General features: G+C 47.1%; 1 protein-coding gene across 1 annotated transcript in view; it reads right to left on the bottom strand.

The window, feature by feature from the left end:
- TENM4 (teneurin transmembrane protein 4) overlaps nucleotides 1-23,824 on the bottom strand; it is a 398,484-nt gene that overhangs the window by 8,189 nt on the left and 366,471 nt on the right. Inside the window, exons 25-28 of the mRNA XM_023510159.1 lie at nucleotides 14,073-14,245; nucleotides 8,815-9,050; nucleotides 4,731-5,027; nucleotides 1,869-3,483 (exon numbers count right to left, since the gene is read on the bottom strand). Coding sequence (XP_023365927.1) covers nucleotides 1,869-3,483; nucleotides 4,731-5,027; nucleotides 8,815-9,050; nucleotides 14,073-14,245 — 2,321 coding nt within the window. The remainder of the gene's footprint in view (nucleotides 1-1,868; nucleotides 3,484-4,730; nucleotides 5,028-8,814; nucleotides 9,051-14,072; nucleotides 14,246-23,824) is intronic.

Raw genomic sequence — 23,824 nt, 5'->3', positions numbered from 1 at the left:
TTTTTTTTTTTTCAGCTACAGTAACCTGCCAAGACATCTCACAGGAAACTCATTGGAGGGTGAGGTAGGGGGTGTGCTTAATGCAGACAGATGTAATGGAAATGTCATCTCAATCTGTCAAGCTTCTCTAGAGCTAGCAGCCGCGTTGAGGATGGTGAAGGCTGTGAAACATTGTTAGGCTATTCATGTTTACCATAGGCCCCAAGTAGTTTTTCATCACACCTGTCCACCACCTTGTTCTCCCTTCTTTCCCATGCTTAGGAATCCAGCTCTCAACATGACAACCTGGAATTCTTCTCTGAAAGAGGAATCATCCTATTGCTGCCAGCAGAAACAGTACCAGACTGTGCCACCAAATTTAGAGGCAGGGCAGCCACGTCTGTAAAGGGCACTCAAGCGAGCTAACACGTGGCCCTCTTGACACTCTGCAAGTGCTGTCCCCTCTGCCTGGAATGCCTTTCTCCCCTCTACCTGAAGAATGCCCATGCAGAAGCTAGCCTGAAATGTGAGCTGCTCCATGGAGCCTTCACAGTACTGCCCGGGCAAAGTGGGAGATCTCCCTCTGTGCTTCAGTGGCCATCTCTGCAAACCCTCACCATGGTGCCTCTCCTCCTTGGACGGCAATTGTCCATCTCTCCTCTTACAGTGAGAATTCCTGAGGGCAAGAATCATTGTTATCCCCAGTGCTTAACACTGTGGCTGTATAGAGGAGATGCTCGTATGATGAAGGAAACTGCCATCAAAGACGGGGCAAGAGGATTGAGTCACAGGCAGAAGAGGGGGAGAGAAACGCCCAGGTTCGTGAGGTGAGATGTGCCCCAGTTTTTGCCCACCACAGTTTCTCTTATGTCAAAAGTGTGGGCCCAGACCCTAAGGCCACTCTCACTGCTGGGGCCTCTGTGGCTAACCTGGGAGACATCTTTCCCTGTGGGCCCAGGGGACCCTGCACACTCTGGATCAGAGGGTGGAGGAAAGGAAACCGATGTCAGCCGGGTGCTGTGCTGGGTATGTTATGAAAAGCATCTCAGGCCACCCTGACCACCACCTGGCTGGGCAAGTGTTTATGTCTATGTGTTCCGTGTGTCCTTAGCTCCCCTTTTCTCTCTTTTCCTGCCCTCTTGGGACTGAGCATTTTCTCAGTCTTCCATTTTATTATCTCCACATTGACTGACTAGCTATGCCTCTGTTTAAGCTTTTAACTTTTTAGTGGTTGCTCTAGGGCTTATAATAGGCATATTTAACTATTATAGTCAAGGTAGGTATTCTAACTTCAAAGTACAGAGCAGGAAACCAGAATTTAGTATAAAGTAATTTTGGTAACAAGGTACAGCTTAGAGACAGTGGCTCCTTTAATCAGTTGTCTCTGAAGTCTGAATTTTCCATCATTATCATCCCAAATTGAGAACTTATTATTTTTCAGCCAAGACAACTTAGAAGGGACTTGTGAATGGCTTTATCTGTGTGTCAGAAACTCCCAAAGTGCAATCCAAAGGATGTGTCCAGTGAGATATTAGGATTTCATGGTGGAAAGGGGTTTTCATGGTCAAACAAGTTTAAGAAATAGCAGGTAAACATATTAGACAGTCCTCAACTACGGGACTTCTCAGGGCTTTTCATAAACTAAAATGTATTACAAAGATGTAATAGTGGTGGTGGCCCTTATAAATTTATGTATTGCTATAACCATTTTTTCCCCCAGAGCATTCACTAATTAGTATTTTTTCAAATATACTTTGGAAAATGGTGCTCTAAGAGAAAGTCAGCGTTTCCTGTCATCTCATACCAGCTTTCTCAAGGAAGATTAAGCCTCACTCGGTGACCAGAGCAACTTAGTGTGTCCCAAGCCCTGAATGAGCCCCGATCCTCACCTGTCATGAAGCACTTGATGTCCTGAGAGTTACTGATGGGGTTGTTGTTTTTAAACATATAGAGATTGAAAGGCATGATATTGCTGCTACTAAGGTGCTTCCAGAGCTCGTGGTCCGGGCTGGTCCAGCGCCCAGCCAGCACATCATAATCCCGGCGGCCCATGTGGACCAGCTTGGTGAGTGGATCATAGAGGCCGCCATGGTAGCCAATGATGATCTGGAAGTTGGGGTTGGTGTCCATGTAGATCTCCCCGTAGGCTGTGTACAGGATCTGCTTGATCATCAAGCCTGTTCCACTGAAGACAGCAAGAGGGGTCCCAATGTTGTCACAAGCTATGTAAAACTCATCGCCGCTGCTCAGCTCCATGGCAAAGAGGTGTCCTTGCAGGTCGTAGTAGAGGGACGTGATCTCAGAGCTGGAGTGGTTATAGAGGTGGGTGACCTTGGTAGGGTTGGTCAGGTCTGCGTAGAAGAACTGCAGGTGGTGGCTATGGCTGCTCTTGCTGGACACCCGCCGCCCTAGGCCATCATAGCGGTACCTGACACTCCAGCCACCAGCCCGGTTGTAGGCCTTGATGAGCAGGCCAGCTGAGTTGTACTCAAACACGTCACCACCACGCTGCCGCAGGAAGCCATCCTCGTCCATCCTGTACTGCACATCACCCAGCCTAGTGATGCGGTCACGGAGGTCATACCGGAGTGGTGTGAGCCGTGCACTGTTCCCAGGGCTTAGTAAGTGCAGGTTCCCGTTGAGATCATAGCTATAGCGCCAAAGTGGCTTGTCATTGATGGAGACTGTCTGCAGCTGGCCGTCAGCATCATACTCATAGGAGTAGCGGGTAGTGTTGGCATAGGGTCCCACCTTCAGCTCCTTCTTCACAACGCGCCCCATGTTATCATACTGGACAGTCATCCAGTACATGAGTGAGCGGAAAATCTCATACTGCACTTCCTTCATCCTGCCATACGCATCGAAGTGCTTGGTGTGGGTCATGACTGCCGTGGTAATGATCTGGTTAATGTCATAGTAGATGACGCCAAACTTCCCGAACTGCTCTGTCTTGCCTGACACGTCATCATAGCGATATAGATCAATGGGCAGTGGGGTCTCATTGATCACGGCCTGCATGCTGGTCACCCGAAAGCTGTTGTCATAGTTGTAGTCGAAACGGGCATTGACCATGCCTTCCTCGGTGAAGCGGAAGATCTGCCGGTCGATCAGGGGCCCAATTTGACGGTAGCGGATGGTGCAGGTGAAGCCCTCGTTCTGCAGGTTGACAGTCTTCAGCATGCCTGCTGTCTCGTCATAGGTGAAGCTCACCTTGGTGGTGTCGTACAGTGTCTCGACCAGCTTCGACAGCTTGCCATACTTGTATATCACCCTGCGGCCGGTGCCCAGGTAGAAGGTGTGGAGCAGGTGCCCATCCTCTGTGAAGTCCTGGATGACTGATGCATTGCCCTCAGGGGGCTGGTAGATGTTCCTGTAGTAGCCCACTGAGCGCATGGTCTCCAGCGTCTGCCGGGCCACGTTGGGCATGGTCACAGAAGAGAGGCGGTCGTTCTTGTCGAACTCAAAGATATATTGCCTCTGGCTGTGCAGCAGCAGCACCATGGACTGGAGGGAGGGAGAGAGAGGAGAGCGGTGAGGAGGAAGGTAGCTAAGATATATAGCAGCAGAGGCCCAGGAAATCCGTGGTCCTGAGCTGTGCCCAACCCGGCTTCCCAGCTAGTGCCATGAACACTGAGAATAGGTTTCAGATATGCTAGTGACTAGGGCTTCACTCAGCTCTGAGGGTGTGGCAGGGCCCAGGGCCCCACTCAGGTCATTTTGCTGTTCTTTGCTGCCCAGCCTTGCTCATTTGCCCCTTTGTGTCACCAGGTGTAACAAAGGTTGGGAAGCACAGGCCCCAAGTATTTACACCAGCCTCCCTTCTGGCTTCCTTGTTTTAGACTTCTCAAATCGACCCTCCTACTCAAGCAGGAATGAGTTCCCCCAAACAGTCTGACAATGTCTTTTACCTTCTAAACAGCTTCTGCAGACTCCCTGTGGCTGAGGGTATATGATGAAGTTTGAGACGGGCAGGGCGTTTAAGGCACTGCACAATAACATTTGGAGGTAAATGCCCACTCTGGGTGAGGGCAGGGCCTGTTTTGAACAACGGACCCATTGTGTGGCCTTGGGAAAGTTCTTCTCTCCGGGTGTAGCCTTTCACATTTTAGATGACCTCCAGGGCCTACTAGTGCGGAACATTGCAGGGAGGCTTACCATAGAGGGTAGACCCTGGGCCCTGGACAGGTAGGGGAGGAAAACAAAGCAATAGTTCTGGGGTGGGAAGGGCATACTTCCTCAGGAAAAAAACCAGCCGGTAACAGGCTTCTTGGGCTCAAAGCTACAATTTTCACCTATTTGGAGCCAACTTTTTCATTTTAGAGCAGTTCTGATTCTTAGCCCCTAGGATGAAATGAACCCTGACCTGAAGCAGAACGGATTTACTAAGGCCATGCCCAGCCCTGAAAGCTGGGGATTAAGAACTCCTTCCTTCTGATTGGTCCCAGGTGTTTGTCTGGCTGTCATGACTGGATGGCACCCTGTGCCCTAAACTGGGGAGCTATTTCTATTTCTGCTCCCAGCTCTGCTCCGTCTGGCAGGCCTTTTGTATTCTCCTTCCCTAGAATCCCTACCCAGCCCACTGTCACCGTGATCCCTCCAGATGCCTCTTGGGGACTCCCTGGCCTTCGGTGGCATGTTTTCCTGAACATTTCCTTTCAGAGACCACATGGGTCAGATAAATCCCACTAAGGTCAGTAGGCTGGGCCTGGCCATGGTTTGAGCTCCCGTGATGGGGGCAGACAGACACTTGCCTTCTCTAAGTACGTGTAGCTCCACGTCTTCCCATCAGCAAAGATCCTAGATGTGATGCGCCCTGACTGGTCATATTCCATTCTCTCAGACATGATGCCCCTCTGGATGCCAGCAATGTGGCCCCCAGGGGAGTAAGTCACGTTGACACCATTCAGCCTGCTGCTGGGTGACCAGAGGCTGGGCCGCCCTGCCTGGTCATACAGGATCCGAAGGGTGAACTTGCGGTGGTCATCGTAGATCTTCTCTGTGCGCGTCACACGGTCAAAGTCCAGCGACAGAAGGTTTCGGTTGTGAACCTGGAGAAGGAGAAGGATGGAAAGAGCAAATCACTCTGGATGTTAAGAGTGTAGGTCTGACGGCACCGGGGCTCTCAGCTGTGCTGAGGGGGGCCCGAGTGCAGGAAGCAGCACAGGTCCCGGGCATCAACAGACCTGGGCGGAGTGCCAGATCTGCCACTTGAGAGCTCTGTGAAGTTTCCTCATCTGTAAAGTGGGAATAAGAATAACGCCAACTGCATAGGCCTAAAGACAGTGCTGATGCAGAGCAAATAATAGCTGTGAGAGAAGAAGGACCCCCCATGATTTTCTAGTGTAACAAGAATGTATAACAAGGATGTATAAAAAAGGGCAGTTCCCTCTTCAAAAGGGAGCCACCAAGTGAGCCCAGCAAATGAACACCTGCCTGTCTATCCTATGCCAGACACTGCCCATGCCTGACACTGAGGGAAGTGAAGCCACTTGCTCTAGACTGCGGCTGGTGACTAAGTCTGGACTTGACTCTCACTGCTGCAATGTGCCAGCAACACCCTGTGGTCCTCTGAATAAACCCTCGCTTTCTGGGGGCTCGGGACTTCCTGTCCCCTCTGTGGTCTGCCTTGTTCTTGCCACCACCATCAGGCATCCCAGTCAGTGCCCAAGACCTCTTCCACCTGGAGGTGCTTGGAGGCAGTGGGTGTTGAGCCTGGGTGGCTCCTCAGGCCGTGGGCTGCCTGGGGACACAGTCCTGGCTCTGTCGCACATTGTTCCTGCCTCGAGGGTCAGGAGCCCCTTGTCCAATCCCCACCTGCAACTGCTAGGTCAGTGCACAGTTCAATTTCTTTCCAGAGTCAAAAAGATACAGCTCCCAGGGCAGCACCTGTGGCTCAAAGGAGTAGGGCACCAGCCCCATATGCTGGAGGTGGCAGGTTCAAACCCGGCACCAGCCAAAAAAATTGCACACACACACAAAATCTGCCTCCCACAGAGGTAGGACTAAGGTGGGGTCATCATATTTGATAAAGAAACATCCCACAGGGGCCTCTTTTTGGATGTGGATCTTCCCCGTAGGCGCTGACTACCAGGAAGCACTGCCGGGTACTCTGGAGCTAGACTGTGGGTTCCTGCTAATTGGAGCCTGGTCTCATGGGGCATGTGGGCACGTTTTCTGTCTCTCCCACTAGTCATTGGGTGAGTCTGACAAGTAGTAAGGAAGACTCAGGAGGAAAGCAGATAATTAGGTCATGTGATGCACAGTGGCACCTGTGGACTTAGGTGATGAAAAGCCTTCTGTGGCCCTGCATGGTCCTAAAAGGGGCCTAGGTCTAGGAATTAAGGCAGGAATTCCAGCCTCAACTCTGTGACCATCTTTTCTGTGTGACCTTGGGCAAGGGCCTTCCCTTTCTGAGTCTCAGTTTCTTTCTCTGTATCACAGCAGAGTTCTGAGGATAGAAGAAACTTAAGTAGGTTACTTTGTGCAATGCTAGACACATAGAAGACGCTGAATAAATGGTGGAATTATTTCCATTACATGACAGCAAATAATCATGTCATTTTCCAAAGAAAGAGAGACATGTGTGTTTCCCCCTTCTCCCTATACAAATTCTAAGGCCTTGAAAATAAAGATTTATAATGATGATGCTGAGATGACTTTAGCTGTGAATGGCCTGGTTATAATAAGGTTCCCTTCCCTGGGGTAATCAAACACAATTGCAGAAGCAAAAACAGTGTGGCAGACAATTCCCATGAAAAATCAGAGGCATTGAAGACTGAAGCTGTATTCTTTGCAGAGGGGGTAGAGGAAGATACAGGGGCTATGGTACCAACAATACGGGGGCCTTTTAAAAGCAGCTTTTGGAAGGTCCCCCTACAACTCTTCCCAGGATGGTGCCACCAAGCCAGCTGCCCTTCTCATCCCCTGGAGGACCACCAGTGAAGGGGAGCTGTACCTTTGTGGCAAAATTAATATAATTAAATTAAACAGCTCACTGGGGAGCCACCTAAAGCTTCCTGTGTTCGGCAGTGATGGCAATGAGGTTCTTCTACATCTTTCTTTATTAAAAAAGTTCCCAGTTGTATAAAAAATGAGCTCCATTATGGGAAGGCATACTCTGCTAACATTCTAATTCCACATGCTGCCACTGTGGGTGGCCATTTATTTTGGGAGGACACGTAGATGTGGCCACCTGATGAGAGCACTATCAATCTCTGGCTGGGAGAGGGACCAATTAAAGCCTGGGAAACTTTTGGTCCAGTTCACACAGCAGAGAGGAAACCCTAATAGTACTAATCACTGCCGTTTATCGTGCACCAGGGGCCTACGAGCACTGGACCAGGTGCTTCGAATGTATTATCTGGTTTCTGCAGAGGAGAGTTGCTGAAGGCTCAGAGGAGTTGCTCAAGGATACGTGCAGCCCAAACAGGGTTCAAACCCAGGTCAAACCCTCCATGGAGTACCTGCCTCAGATGTGCAGGAAGGGCTCTTTGAGAATTCAGACGGGGGACCCAGGCCACACAAAGACAGCTAGGCCTTGCTCACAGAACTAGTGGGAGGCTGTTTTCCATATTAGATAGTTGCTACTATTCTTAGTTGAGTTCTTAGCTGCTGAGGGCACAAAGGAAGCCTCGTTTTCTGAGTCCTAATTATGTGGTATGGGACAAGTCACTTAATGTTTCTGTATCTGTTGTGGGCCCGTTTTCTACTTTTTATTATTATCTTAGCGACGTGACTCTGGGAAAATAGCTTACCCTCCCTGGACCTTGGTTGCTCCATGTATGAAAACAAACTTAAATGAACTTCCTTTGCTGAAGGGTGGGTGAAGTCCGAGCTGTGTTGGTATGAGGATGCTCCTGTGGCTTTTATAACATTAGGAACCACTAGCTCAGTTCTGTGGTTCACTTTTGCTTAGCAAATAATCTCCTGAGCACCTGTGGACTGCAAGGTGCTGTGCTGAATGCTGGGCCTAGTTCATTAGCTTTCCCTCTGCCTATCACCTTCCCTTCTTAAGCTGGGGGAAAAGTAGCTGGGCAATCAGGCCCTGGAGCAGATGCCACACTCTACAGAAACACGGGATGCAAGGCAGAGATGGAGCTGGTCAGGGAATCCACATACTAAAAAGCACTCTGAATGCCAGCCCCCCTGCAGTGACAGCTAGGGTGAAGTCATTTTGCTCATTTAGGAAGGCTAACTCTTCCTGAAAAGAGTAGAGAAAGCGGACTTGTGTTCTAAATAGCTAAACTGAATTTTGGACAGCAATAGTAATAATAACTATAACAATGGGAGGAGGAGGAAGAAAAGGGCAAAAAACCTATCTAAAGGTACAATGAACACGATTGGGGTGATGGGCAGAACTATAGCTATGACTCACGCATTACAAAATGTTCCATGTAACCCAAACCACTTGTACCTCCTTAATATTTTGAAATAAAAAGTCATCATCATAATAGCAATAACAACAACACCAATAGCTATTATTGACCTCTTATTATGAGTCAGACTCTGTATAAGATATTTTAAATATTACTTCTAATCCTTACAGCCATTTGTAAATTGGTTTTATCCCTTCCATTTTATGGATAATGAAAATGAGGCTCTAAGATTATCGACTTGCTGAAGTTCACTCAGGATATAAGCTGGAAATTCAGCTCAGACCTAACAGCAAAGCCAGTGTCTTTCTGCAAGTAAAAACTGGAAAGAGCTTCTTATGACATGTGGTTCCATGATTTAGTTTCCCCCTTTTGCAGATGGGATAACTGAGGTCTGTTTCCAAAGATTCCCATCCTCCTTTCCCTAAGGACACAGCTGCCTCCAGAGGCCTCGCTTACTCACCCGCAGCCGGCGCCCAAAGACGGTGACCTGGCCCCGAGCCTGCTCCTTGCGCTGCCGCCACTCCACCAGGTTTAGGCCGTTGTCAATAGGCAGGGTGACGTTCCTCTTGCCCACGGTGGGGTTGACAGTGCCAGCCAGCAGGTGGGGCTCGGTCTGCAGTGCCACCTCCATGCCATTGGCTAGCAGGAGCCGCAGGGAGCCATCCGCTCCAATGTAGTAGCTGTTCCGGACTTGATCTGGGGGTAAGGAAGGCACAGACCACTCAGGGAGTGAGGACAGAAAGGGTGTGAAAAAGAAAAAAAAGAAAAGAAAAAAGAAAGAAAGAGTGTGCAGAGCAGAGGTGGTGGCAGGGAGGGTAAAGAGTTTCCTTTTTCTAACTACAGAAACAATACATTAACACTAAAGAAAACTGGGAAAAATATACAGAGAAAGTCACCTGACCTCAGTATGCAAAGAAAATCATTGTAGATATTTTTGTAGACTTTAAGATATTTCCAAATGCACTCATAAAATAATTGCTCATAGAGTTTTTGGCTGATTATTGTATTATATCATGTTATTGAATATTTTTCATAAACATTTTTCTTAACGACTGTACAGTATTCCACTGTATGGGAATACTATAATTTATGTAACCAAGCTTCACAGATATTCAGTTTGTTTCCAGTTTTTCACAATTATAAGTAACTGCAAATACAGTTTATCATTATGCTACGGGAAAGAAATCATATGCAAAAGGCCATGTATTGTATGAGTCCATTTATATGAAAAATCCAGAATAGGCAACTGTGTCGAGACAGAAAGTAGATCAGTAGCTGTCAGAGGCGAGGGGACAGGGAAGAATGTGGAGTGACTGCTAAGGGGTATACGATTTCTTTGGGGGAATAATAAAAATGTTCTGGAATTAGATAAGGGCCATGATTGTAAAACTTTGTAAATATACTAAAAGCCATTGAATTCTGCACTTTAATTTTATGGTATGTGAATTCTATCTCAATTAAAAATTATTTTTTAGATAGATCAATGTTGTCATTTTAGATTTCTTAATCAAAATAGATTCCTAAAAGTAGGACTACTAGAGTGCAAAGTTGATTATTTTTAAGGGTCTTGATGCACATGAGGGTAACAATATTCTTTATAACAAGGTGAAAAAATAACCCTGCCACTTTAGTCACTGAAAGAATGACAAATGTAAATATTTTTTAAATCACTGTTATTCATATGTGTCCTACATATATTGTCATATGTGTATATTGCGTATACATACATGACAATGCTTAAAAATATATCTGATTTGAAATTTTTAATTTGATCAAAACATTTAAATTTAGAGTTTTAGTTAAAAGAAACTTCTAAAGGGAGAAAAAAGCTAATTGCAGCTGTAAAATGCACACTGAATTCTTTTCTAAAAATGGAAACAATATCTTGGGGGGGGTGTGGCACTCTCCTGACTGGTGCCCTTCCTCAAGCTGTTCCTTCTGTCCTGCGCTGTCTCTTCAGTAAATGCTAGCTTCAACCTTTCTAACTACAGAAGCAATACATTAACACTAAAGAAAACTAGGAAAATACATAGAGAAAGTCATCTCTGATGACTTTGCATTTGAGCAAGGCTGTGCTCAAATGTCATATTCTCTCAGAAGCTCCCCCTGTTCCTCTGGTCAGAAGGAACGCCTTCTTTCCCATGCACTCCTCAGCTTCCATACGGGCCTTATCAGGGTGGTCTTGCTGCTGAGGGGTGTAGGGTTCACCACTTTGTTCATGCACTAATTCTCACACGTTTTAGTGCTTGCTGTGAGAGGCATCACTGTGCAGAGATGAAGACCACGGGCCCTGGAGTCAGGTGCCCTGGGTTCCAGTTCCAGCTCTGCTAACCTCATGCTCTAAGACCTTGGCCAAGTTCTTAACCTGTCATGCCTCTGTTGCTTCATCAGTACACTGGGGACAATAACTGCATGCTTGCCTTAAAAGATGCTGTGAGGATCAAGTGAGATAATGAACTTGAAGAGATGAGAACAGTGCTGGCATATAGTGTTACACAAAGGTTGGCTATCACTAGTTTATGTGCCTGGCCCTGTGCTCCTGCTCTCTCTCTCTACACACACACACACACACACACACACAGCCATGGTGACCTTTCCCAGTACTGATCAGGATCCTCCAGGAGCTCCCATTACCTTTAGATCAGCAGTTAAGAGAGTGGGCTCTAAAGCCTATTTGTCTGGGTCCAAATACCCTATCAGCTGTGTGACCTGGGTATTTGCCAGTTAGCCTCTCAGAGCCTTCATCTGGAAAATAGGCATGTTTAATATTGCCTATGTTGGGTGGCGCTTGTGGCTCAAAGGAGTAGGGTGCCAGCTCCATATGCCAGAGGTGGCGGGTTCAAACCCAGCCCTGGCCAAAAATAGCAGAAATAAATGAATAAATAAATACATAAAAATAATAATGCCTTTGTCACAGGCTTATGAGGTACAACTGGAGCTACTGCTTAATAAGACTACTGATGTAAAATGCCGAAAATCCTACTTTGTAGTTAATGAGCACTCCAAAAATGTTACATTGTTATGATTATATGTGCTCAGTAAATATGCACTGGCTTGAACGATACCCATCCTGGGCTACGTCAAGCCATAAAGAGGTGGTTTTGGTAGGAAACCCTCCCTGACTGGTCCCTGCGAGAAAGACATCTAGTCAGCCCCTCTCCCTCACTCCCGCCCCCTCCATCTTTCTCCTTTTCTCTCTCACACATGAAATTCTAAAATCTGCCTCAAAACTTGTTATGCATTATTCACTGACTATATATTTTACCTCCTTTGAACAGTGAAAAAGCCTGTGTGTCAATTTATCTCTGAAAGTGGCTCCTTGCGGAATCCACACATGTCCATTAATGGCGACATGGGAGAGAGCGGCCCCTGCGGAGGCCCATCTCGGATGATCTCCACCTAATGTGGGCTGTGATTTCCCAAGGCTGCTGCTCATTAGTAGCTACTTACTACTTCCCGTAGTTTGACAGAAGAAACTGAAAGGGCTTTACCCAAAGACTCTACTGAGGCGGCTGCTAACCGAGCATCAGAGCCTGAGAGCCGGCAAGGGAAGGCAGAGGCACCAAAGAGGAAAAACAGGTACCTCGTTCCCCGGATCCTGAGATCTGCTTTTTCTTTTCACATTTGAATGTGCCCATGTATGTCTTTTGAGCAGTGTGACTTTTTTCCCTCTTCCTGTGAAGTTGTTATTAAATTTATAACTGAGGAATGTGGCACTTTTGAGTTTTAAAAAGTTGCCTGAATATAAGAGAGCCTGCACCAACCTTTGAGAAGAATACTCCAAGCCAGTTTAGCAGTATGGAATGGCTAGGCGAGACAATTCTTAGTCACCGGAAAGAAAACAGACCCCAAGGCCTAAAGGCCTAGATGTCCCAGTCCCTGGCAGCCTTGTAGTTCTTGTTCAGGAGAATCCGGGCTGACTCAGAAATGGCACCTTGTCTTGGAAATAACCCAAAGTAAACACCTGGGGTGTGTCCCAACCCACCATTAAAGGTGGTAGGTGGGGAAGGAATTGCTGGGTTTGATTTCTTTCTTTTTTTGAGACAGAGTCTCACTATGTTGCCTTTGGTAGAGTGCTATGGCATCACACCCACAGCAACCTCCAACTCTTGGGCTTAAGTAATTCTCTTGCCTCAGCCTCCCCAGTAGCTGGGACTACAGGTGCCCGCCACAATGCCTGGCTATTTTTTGTTGCAGTTGTCATTGCTGTTTTAGCTGGCTGGAGCTGGGTTTGAACCCTCCAACTTTGGTGTATGTGACCAGCGCTGTAGCCACTGTGATACAGGCACTGAGCCTGATTTCTCTTTCTTTGACTGAGACCCTTTCTTGTTCTTTGAGCTCTTTCAAAGGCAAAAGACTACATTTGGGAATAAAAGTGCTCGTAAGAATATACAGACATTTGTAAGTTAAAGTGCTTGGTAATTAATGAATTACTTAATTAATATAAGTACTTACTATGCAATACGCTGTGCCTGGCCCTTGCTAGTCACTTTACATATGTTGTCTAAAGAGAGCATGGGAGCCACTCTCTTAAGCAGGTGTTATAATTCAGCCCCATTTTCCAGACCCAGAAACCAGGGCCCAGAGAACAGGAATGATTCTACCGAGTTCACATAGGTAGGAACAGGCAATAGAAGGCGCTGGGCCCTGGTCAGCCCAGCCCAGGGCCCCTGCTCTTCCCACTGCCTCACATCACTATACACAACTTTAGCAAATTTCTTTTCCTGGAGGAGGAAAGCGAGGGCCACAGTAGATGATGTGGACTGGAATTTGGGGCTCTGACTGTCAGCTGGAGGCTCCTTTATCACTTTATGTTGAAACTGTTGGGAGGGGCAAAAATCAAGCAAGGCTTTCCTTCGTAATGGCTTCTTTCTTTCCAAGCTTACTAAATCAAACAAAGCTGCTCACCCTTCCCCCATCCCATGAGAACAACCGAGGCAGTCAGTTCACAGGGAGATTTCATCACTGTGATTTACCCGGAGCTGAAAGACCAAGCCACACCAGGACGGTTTGAGGAGCTCGAGAAGGGTTTCTTGTCTACGTAGTCTTAGCAGAGAAACAAACCTTCTCACCTGGGCTTCAGGAAGGCTTCTCCATGCCCAAACCCCTTTCAAAATTAGTTGTCATTACTCTTTTTCTTTTTGAGACACAGTCTTACTATGTCGTCCTTGGTAGAGTGCTGTGGTGTCACAGCTCACAGCAACCTCCAACTCTTGGGCTTAAGCAATTTTCTTGCCTCAGCCTCCCAAGTAGGTGCCTGTCACAACATCTGGCTATTTTTTGTTGCAGTTGTTATTGTTGGTTTGGTTCGAAACTGCCAACTTCAGTATATGTGGCTGGTGCTGTAACCACTGTGCTACGGGCGCAGAGCCAAGTTGTCATTATTCTTATCCTCTGTCCTTGCCTGCACCAGTGGGAGCATGAGTCTTTTAATCTGGGAGCCATTAGCATACCATTTTAATCCATAGTGAGGTCCCCTGGATTAGTAGCTAATGGACTCTCTACTTTTGTTCGGATGATAATAAAATATTGCTCTGAAGCTTCCAGGAGAGAATTTACTGGACTCAGGGTGGTATGTTTTGCAATATGTGGCAATACAGAGAGAAACCAATTTTCTGTTCTTGGGTATCTCTGGCAGTAACTTGTTTCTTATATCATCCTTCTCCAAGGTCTTCCCACCTGCCTGCCTCAGCCTCCGCAGGCCCCCACCTGGCTTACCTTGCAGCAGTGTGTAGAAGGCACCCGAGGCAGACAGGTTAGTCGTTATGGTGACATCATCCTTGCTGGAGGTCTCTACCTGGACATGCACTGAACTGTCTGTGTCACTTCGGAAACTGCTCACCTGGCCAGTAGGGAAGGTCACATTTGTCAGCCGGCCAAAGCTGTCATACCTGGAAACCAAAAGGGGGCACTGAATAATAGAAATATAATGATGCTGTACCTTGCACTTGGCGTGTTCTACCTCATGCCATAGTTTAGCATGTTCTGCTTTTCTTTCTGGTCAGATGCAGGTGTATTCTCATGTCTCCCCCATTTCCTTGCAAGACCATAGAATTCTGGGATATGACACCATCTGCTGATATCCAACGGCAGGAAAATGACTGACCTCTCTGAGTCTTCCTTTCCTAATCCAAATAGTGGAGAAGGTACCTGCCCTGCTTGCCCCTCAGGACTATCATGAAGAAGGTGAGGAAGTGTTTGGTAGCTATAAACTAGAGTTCACTTGTGAAGGGGTGAGATGATCGTGGCCACGATGAGACGAATGACCCAGAATCAGAACTGGGGACTCTCCAGAAGTGACAGAGTCAAACTCATGCTTGAATACCTTCTGCAAAATCCTGAGGAATTAGTTTTACAGGTTTGTTCTGAAAAATACTAGAAATGGGGACCGTTACTCAGGGGATTCCAAGAAGATATAGATCGTGGGGAAAGAGGACTTAGAATTCAAGCCAGGACTCAGGTTGCCAGGGCTTGCAACTCTCCCCACCTAGATTTCACATCTGGCACTAAAGCATCTGTGTATTTGCATCTCTTAGAACCCACAGCTTTGATCTGGTGTAGTCTTTCTAAAGAATCATAATTGAATCTTAATTCTCTTCATCATTCTCCCGATAATAAAAGAAATACCTACCATTATTGAGCACCTCTCATGTACTAGGCATGGCGCTAGCTGCTTTTCACACATTTTTATTTAATCCTCATTTAATACATTTTTCATTTCATCCTCATTTAATCCTAGTCTAAAAGGCACGTATTATCTCCCTTCCCGAGGATCAGAAATTGAGGCTCGGAAAAGTGAAGTCATTTGCTCAAGGTCACACAGTTAATAAGTGTGGCAGAATCCAAATTCAATTTCAAATCTCCTGGCTTCCGAGCCACCACCTGCCTCTCTGTCCTCAATGAACATTTCTGCCCCATCCATTTGCCGGTCTCTGTTGTATGTGCCTCTCTGCTGCAGATGTGGCTAGAAGAAGGGGAGCCGGCTGTTAACATTTTAATTATTGGTTTTTATTACAGGAGGTTGAAGTGTAAAAAGGGAGGTTTAAACGACCTTTTTACACTCACATGTGGATGGGGGCAGTTCTGACTTCTGCTCAGGTGCAAGGTTGCAGTGCGGGTTCAGTTTGACATGTCATTCCTGGGTACTTTGGGGCTTCCTATTGGACTCTTTTTAAACTGTTTTGCTGTTACTTCTGTAGTAAAGTTGGCCTCTGGAGCCTGTGAGAGTGTAAACAATGGGAAATGAAACTTCAGCTCCACCCTGGCTCTTCTTGTGATTGTTCGGCTGGGCCTACCTTCTTGCTGGGACTCCTGGGTCTGCCTGTATGGTTTCAGCTGAGAGTTGGTGGGTGAGACTAGAATCAGACATTTGGGTGCTGCACTATGGGTCCTGCCAGTGGCCAGCTCTTTCTGTACCTGTGCCTGGCTCAGACCACAGCACTCTTCACTCTGAAGGTAATAGTCACTGCCACACTCTGCCCGGAAGAGGGGCTGGCAAAGGTCTTTTGAATGAATCATCCCAGTGCTTGGCCTGAGACTAATTCAAGAACCTTTGGGAAAGCTGAAACTCTTTATTGTAAGGCCTGAGGAAGGAGAATGAAGTCCTTTCCAGGAGGGCAGGCAAGGTGGTGGTCTCTCCTATGCTACCTAGGCCGGGCTTGCAGGGCAGAGCTGTGGAACTGTCCTGGGGGCTCTACAGTGGGCTTTGAAAGCCTTTCCTGTCACGGTTTCCACTTTTTCTTCCTTAGTATGGAGCCAGGTTCTTCTGAGAGAAGGTCAGTCTGACCTAGAAGGAGACTAACCCTGGACTAGGTCGTCACAGGGTGGAGTGTCCCTCAGAGCTGGGTGAGGAAAAGTTCTGAGAGATGGCCACTAGGAAGGAGGGCATGTCTGGGGAAAGCAGCTGAGATGTCTGTCCTAAGGCCCCTCTGACCCGGACACTATCTCTCAGAGCTCCGCTCCCTTCAAATCTGAGAGGCTGGAGTTCATTTCTAACCCTTTAGGGGCACTGCAAATCTGAACAGGAAAGAAATTTACGAGTGTTCACAGTGGTTATCACTGGGATGCCGAAGTACAAGTGATTTTAATTGCTTATTTGTATATGTATTTTATATTTCTGTGATTTTCTATAATAAACATGAATCATTTTTACAGCCAGAAAACTACTGTGACAATCCAAGTAGTACCAAGAGCTCAAGAGCATGGCCATCTTGGGGAAGGGGACCTTTTAAATTATTGGCATTGCAAGGATAAGTCTCGCAGGGCAAGCTGCCAGTAGCAATTTCCAGGCCTTTTCAGCTAAATATCACTAGGGCACCCTAAGTTTCTGAGCTAAAAAAACCAGGACTCCAGGAACTGGACTTGACCTGGACCTTAACTGTGTCTGTGGTTCATGGTTATGCTGAGTCCTGTGAGGTCCTGGGTCATCTTTTAAGTTGACGGGAAGATCCATTCCAGTCAAACAGTTTCATGGGATGGGGATCCTGCTCTAGTCTGATTCTCTGAACACCTGTTATCCCCATACACACTCCTTATTAAAATTAGACTGTTCACCCACATTATTTAATATCCTGACCTAACCACATAAAAAAGATTTTATGGCTCCATGCAGTGGCTCTGACCTCTAGTCCCAGCTACTCAGGAGGCTGAGGTGAGAGGACTGCTTGAGCCCAGGAGCGTGAGGTTGCTGTGAGCTACAATGATGCCCAGGCAACAAGGTGAGACTATATCTTAATGAATAATACATATATTATTATTATTGTTATGCCATACAAGACACTTAAAATGTGTTCAAGTCTTCCAGATAAGAAATGACAGAGAGATTATTTATTAGGGGTCAGATGTCACTTGAATACACTTATAACAAGGCCTTTGTTCAAAGGCCACCTCATAATGCCTTGCCTGTCCTCTCCCAATAATGGCTGTGCACAGATCTGTCCTAGAATGCCTATTATGTTGCAGTGCTGATGTACAAACTGCTTCTTCAGACTGTGAGTGCCTGAGGTCAGAACAGGTCTGTGGAGTGGGATCTCCAGGCTGGGAACCTGGACTCACACACACTGGGTTCTGCCCGCTGCCAGCAGCCTGACCTTGGAGGACTGGCCCTCAGTTTCACCAGTATTGGGATTGGCATAGAGAAGACAGGCAGGATATATTGGTCAAACAAATAAATGAATGCAGGATTGGTTTGGACATGCGAGGCCTCCTTCCTGTGCCATAAGAGAGGAGAGACCATGACTCATTGCCACCCTCCCTCCAGCAGGACTAAGCAGAAGCTGGACACATAGCAGGTATGTGAAAGGCACCTGCTGAGTGCAGATACAGAAACAATGACTCTCCCTAAATGATGCTTTAGTAATCTCCCTAGGCATCTCCCCAGAACTTTAGTCTTGAAGACAGAAAGAGGCTCTTTTATAAAGGCAGACAATTGTAATTATTATTGAAGGTAGCCTATAATGCATAATTAAATTGAGCCTGAAGAAGAGACAGTGAAAAGGCCCCATGCCTTCAAGATTTGGTTTTTATTTTATATGAGATGGTCGGAAGAAACAGTAATTTCTACTCCTCACATTTTCCATTAGAAGGACTGAATGTCTTAATTAAATGAACATCAAATAGAACAACCAATTTATAAAACTTTCTTATCTCTTATTCATTCACTACAGAACCTTCTGGAGCTTGAGAAATTCCACTGGATCTGCCTGCTGCTTGATCAACACCTACGATTATCCCGTAGGAACCTTGTCCCTTCTGACTCTGCAGGGGAAGAACTGGAGCTGCCCGTCCTCTGGACCCTGCACACCTTTGCCCCTCTGCAGAGCCCTTTCTGCTCTGCTGCAGAGCTAAGAGCTGCCCCCACAAGCTGCAGGGACCTGGAACGGGCTGTTCTCTGTACCCTCTGGGCTCTGAGTGGCTGCCTCACACTCTGGCTCTGTGAGTGTGTGGCTTCTGGACAACAGATTATTACATCTGTCATGGCAAATTTTCTTTCTTTCTAACCAAGAGGAATAGAGGGAACAACTGGCATGGAGAAGCCTCTGGGGCCAGATGGGTCTCCGGAGGCTGTGAATCCAGGCCCTACACGTGCCAGTCGTGTGATCTTGGAGGACAGGCACTTGGTTCTGTGTTCCTTCTCTCCTTCAAGCCCCACCACAAACAGTATTTTTGCAGGCTCGTTATATAACAACCTCGCTGAGCCTCTGTCTCCCCCGCCATAAACGGGGATTGTAATACCTATCCCACAGAAACTGTACAGACCAAAAGAGGGATCTAAAATGAATAACCAACTTCTTACCAGGGCGTTCAAGAGACTCTCCTCACTGGAATGTCAACTCCCCAAGGCAGGGACTTCAAGGGGTCTCTGCTATATTCTGGTATCTTAGAGTTTCTGACATGTAGGAGACAATTATGTGAATGAATGAACACTGGCTGAATGGCCTGGCTCCTTCCTGCTTCTCCTGATTTCACCTTGAACCTCACTCCTCTGTATGTTCTGTGTTTTCCTGCATCTGTCTCTGGTCCCTACATGTGCCAAACTCAATCCACGCTGGGGGGGGGGGGGCGCTTGCAGGAATGCCCTTCCCTCCAAAGTTGGTGTGGCTGGTTTCTTGTATCACTCATGTTTTGGTTCAAGGGTTACCACCTCAGCGAGGTCTTCCCTGACACCACTTCTAAAATAGAGCGGTCCCCCCCCTGCATCACTATCTTTCTGCCTTGTCTCCTCTATACTTATCATCTTGTTTACTTGCTTACTTGTTTGTTGCCTGTCTCCTCTTACTAGAATACACACATAGAAGCTCCAGGGGCACAGGGGCCTCGCCTGTGTTCTTGATGCCCAGAGGAGGACACAGTGTGTAGAATGTGCCCAGCACATTTTTACTGAATGAATGAATAAATATATAGATAAATAGTAGATATTGCCACTGATTTTTCAAGACACAGACTAAGAGCAACTAAGAATTTGTCCCTTTTTACCTCCGCCCTCCATCAGAGGACGGGAAAGCTCCCTAATACTCACACAATACCTTTTAGGAGCCAGGCACCATGCTCATAACCGTCCTTTGAGTAGCACTCATTATCATTTCACAAAGGGTGAAGGTGAGGCTGAGAGAGGATCAGTCACTTACCTAAGATCACACAGCTAGTGGAGGAATATAGATTCAAGGTCAGGTCTGTCTGCTCTGACATATTATTTCATCAAGCTTCCCATAACAATGATACTGTTTGAAAACCTTTGTGCTCATCACTGTGTTAAGGACAACATGGTGTCTGGAAGCCTCAAGTGGGTCAAGAAGTCTGACGGTTTTTTCTTCAGGACCCCTTGCTTTGCCATCACTGCAATGGACTTGCAGGGAGGCCAAGTCCCCTTGTGGGGGTACGAGAGAGAGGGCTTTTCATTACTTCCTTCCACTGACTTTTCTTTACTCCAGCATCTTTGGAACACAGTGAAAGAAAACATAAAAGATTCATACGGTTGCTGTGAACTTGGCTCTCAGAAGAGGATTGCTAAAGGGTATCTTCACACACACCACAAGGCTTTCTTCTTCACACTCAATACTTCATCTCAATCCACTTACTATGCACAGCTGGAAGGAAAATGCCAAAGGCCTTTATGATACTCTTGTTGATCTCAACTTTTTGGTCGAAAAATAAAGATTTGATTTTTATGGCTCTCACCAGGGATTGTTTCAAATAATGCCATCCCCAGCAAGGGGAACTGGACACGACTGCCTCGTCTGTGAATATTACAGCCCATGCACACTGACAGTCCCCTGGCTCAGGCCACTGTAACAGATGGCATCACTACATCATTAGCTACTCCAAACTCGGGTCAGAGCCAGGGCATTTTGTGGCTTCTGCAGTAAAAACCTGTCCTTGCCTCCCATGTCTTGTGAAATGGGAAGTGCCAACAATGGAGTTTCGGCTTCGAGACTCCCAAGATCTTGTCCACCTGCCAAGCTGTCCATGAGGCGTGCCTCTGCTTAGGATTCAGGAAGATCTGGGACTGAACCCTGGCCCAGCCAGTCATGTCTAACATGCCCTGCAGCTGGTTGGTCTCTGGGCTGGAACTCTCCCCTTCGCCCCATTCATTCTCTGCCCTTCTCTGGGCTCAGAAGGGCTGGCCCTGCAGGCTGTGTCACTTCTGCTTGGGTCGAATCAGTGGTAGGCACAGGTGTGACAGCAGCATTCAGAAGTCTCTCCTCTCCCCTCTCTCCTCCAGAGCTGTGTCTCTAGCACAGGCTGCACCTACCTGTGACTGCACTTCAACCAGGGGGCTCCTCCTTCACGGCCACAGCCCCCACTAGGCTTAAGTCCCAAGACCCTGCAATTCTCCCCCTGTGCCTTGCAGTCTGGAGGTTGGGAATGGCTTTTAACTATTTTTAGTGTCTCAGAGCTATTTCTTGTTTCTCTTATCCCTCTTAAACCTCTGTAACATGTCTGCATTTGAAAGCTATTTCTGCTGAGTATAATACCTGAGTGGATGGGTTGTTGTTTTTTTTCTCAGCACTGCTGTCTGCTAGCATGCATGGTTTCTGATGAGAAGTCTGCTGTAATTCTTATCTTTGCTCCTCTTATAAATGCCTTTCCTCCAGTTGCTTTTAAGACTTTCTCTTTTTCTTTTGTATTCAGCCCATTTGAGTATGGTAAGTCTAGAAATGCGTGCACGTGTGTGTGTGTGTGCTTTTACTCTCTTTGGTGTTTCCTGAGCTTGTTGGATCTGTGGCTTGGGGGTCCATTATTAACTATAATTCTTGGTCATTATTTCCTCAAATATTTCTTCTGCCCCGTTTTTTCCCTGTCCTCCTAGAATTCCAATTATGTGCATGTCAGACCACAGCTGATACTGATATTATCCCACAGCTCTTGAATGCCCCGATCTGTATTCTTTTCCCCACCCCTTCCTTCTCTTTGTGTTTTAGTTTGGGTAATTTCTATTGACCTTCTTTCCTCTGCTTTGTTAAGCTGTGTCATCAGGGGCGAGGCGCCATCAAAGGCAGGCCCCGTTTCTGTAACCGGGGTTTTCATTTCCAGCATTTCTGTTTGATTCTTTCTTACTGTTTCCATCTCTCTGCTGAAATGATCCGTCTGATCTTACACACTGGTCACCTTTTCCATTAGGGCCTTTCATGTAATTATAGTTATTTTCAATTCCCTGAAAGATGGTTTCAACATATGTCATGTCTGAATGTGGTTCTGGTGACTTCTTGTCTCTTGGGCATGTGGTGCTTGTCTGGGGCCTTTGAAAGAGCGACATCCATGCGGTGCAGTAGAGACTGAGGCAAAGGGCTCAGGTCCAAAGACGGTCATGAGTCTCCTTCTGTTAGGGCTTCAAGTCAGTTTCGTCAGGATTTGGGCTGTCTCTGCCGTTTGGTTCTATGGTTAACCTTAGTGCACGCAGGCTTTAAGTGCCGCTGGCAATGCCTTGTCTTAGGGCTGGGAAGTTGGTTTGTCAGAGAGTTCTGTTCTCCCTTCCTGCTCCGCCCTTTGCTTTGCACGCCCCCGCCCCCCACGTTGTGCAGCACCCCAGAGAGGGTCTCTGTCCACTTGCCACCCTCTTGCCCCTTCTCCCCCTCTCCCAGACGTGTTCTGCTCCTCTCTGCTGCCCTCAGCCTCTCTGCAGCTGTGGTGGTGGTGGAGCGTCCTCTCCTGTCTTGACCAGCCTCAGTCTGGACTGCGGCCTCTCTGGGGCCCCTGCCTGTACTCCGGCTGGAGTGCTGGGCTCCTCACATGTGCCTGCTCCTCTCCCAGCGGTTTTTTAGCCTTTCTTTTCTCCTCTCATTCAGCTGAAAGGGTTTCCCCAGCGCCTAAGCAGGACGGTGTTGGGTGCCCTTCTCCTCACAGATGGGGCTTTTGTTCCTGAGGGGAGATGAGGGCAGGGGGTCTGGGTGGAACAGGAAGCTCCCCCTCAGCAGCTGCTAGATGCCCTGAACCCTAGGTCTACCACAAGGGACACTTCCTTAAACCCTTCTCTGCTCTCTTCTGCAGGAAAAGCCCTGGTGGGATTCGTGCAGAACCCCCACTGGTACTGCCATTGACTGACGAGGACATAGACTCCCCCAGTTTCTGCATCCTCAGAGGGCTTCAGACTCTCTCCCCAGTACATACTGAACCTCCACTAAGTTGCTGACCACCCCGGCTGAACTCTTCTTACCTACCTCTGCTTGTATCCACCCCAGGGAAGCCAGTGCTCACATCTTTCTGCAGGAGCCTGTCTCTCCTTGGATTGGGGGCAGTTGGTTGCCCTATGACCATGTCATGAATTTGCCTTTTGTCTAGCTTATTTTCAGAAGGCAGGGAACCACGCACTTAATAGCTCTTACATCCCCCAGCAAAAACTAGAAGCCAAGCCTTTTCATTTGGCCTATTTGAGTGAATTCTGTGTCCTGTCAAGAGCATCAATGGGACTGAGTACCCTATAATTCTAGCTCTCCAGGAGGCCGAGGTGGGTGGATTGCTTGAGCCCATGGGTTGATCCAGTGTGACAGAGTGAGACTATGTCTCAAAAATACAAACAAAAAAACCCCAAGCCCCACCAGTGCTGGAGCTGAGATTTGAATGCAGTATTCTTCTCACTCTAGCATTATTTTTGTTTCCTGTCTTTATCGTTTTTTCCTCCTGAACTTATATTTCATTCACAAAATCTTTACTATTTGTCAACCCTGCTTGCTGGTTTGATACAGAGACAAATCAGTAAGGGTCTCACGGCAGTTAACATGAACACAATTATAGCACAAGCGGTCATAGGGCACTACGGGGGGGGGGGGCAGAGCTATTTCCCTTATGAAACTTGGAGACACTGTTGCTCACACCCACCTAGCAAGTCAACTTTGGAAACTGGCTCACACTCATTAGCCATTTCCTTAGCTACCCAATGCCATCTGACCCGAAGCCATGTCTGAGAGCGAAAGCACTACACACTGAAGATGGGGATGGCTCTAACTCTTTTGAGGTTTTCTACCAGCAGACCTGTGGGCTTAGGGGAAGGAAGTAACCTTGATTCTCTAGAGTTACGAACTCTCTAACTCAGATTGCTCTGAAGCATGTGATGTTTATGTTAGATATATTATTTAATTTGTTAAGAGGGTCGATATAGCCAACTTAAAATTTGTTTCAGTAATAGCCCACGTCACAGGCAAGCCTGAACTGATTTTCTTTTTAATATTACAATATTTGGGTTGGAATCCGCTAAGTTCTCTAGTGGAGCCAATGGTAGAAACCTCACTGGAGCAATGGTTCATTGGCAAAATCTGTCTAAATCCTTATTCAGCCATACCGTAATGGCAAATAACAACATACCCTTATTTGTAGGGAGCCTGTAGTTTGCAAAGCATTTTCATTCTTGGTATTTGTTTCAGTTTTTGATCCTCATAGTAGGCCAGAAATGGGGCAGGGCAGGGGTTATTTATGTCCAGTTGAGACCTGGGCCTGGCAGCCAGCCAGCCTGCTCTCGAGTCATGCAGCTAACATCC

The sequence above is a fragment of the Otolemur garnettii genome, unplaced genomic scaffold (assembly GCF_000181295.1).
Source record: "Otolemur garnettii isolate 467f Iridium unplaced genomic scaffold, OtoGar3 scaffold00001, whole genome shotgun sequence".
NCBI lineage: Eukaryota > Metazoa > Chordata > Mammalia > Primates > Galagidae > Otolemur > Otolemur garnettii.
The sequence above is the reverse complement of the archived record's forward strand: the minus strand, read 5'-3'. Positions and strand labels throughout refer to the sequence as shown.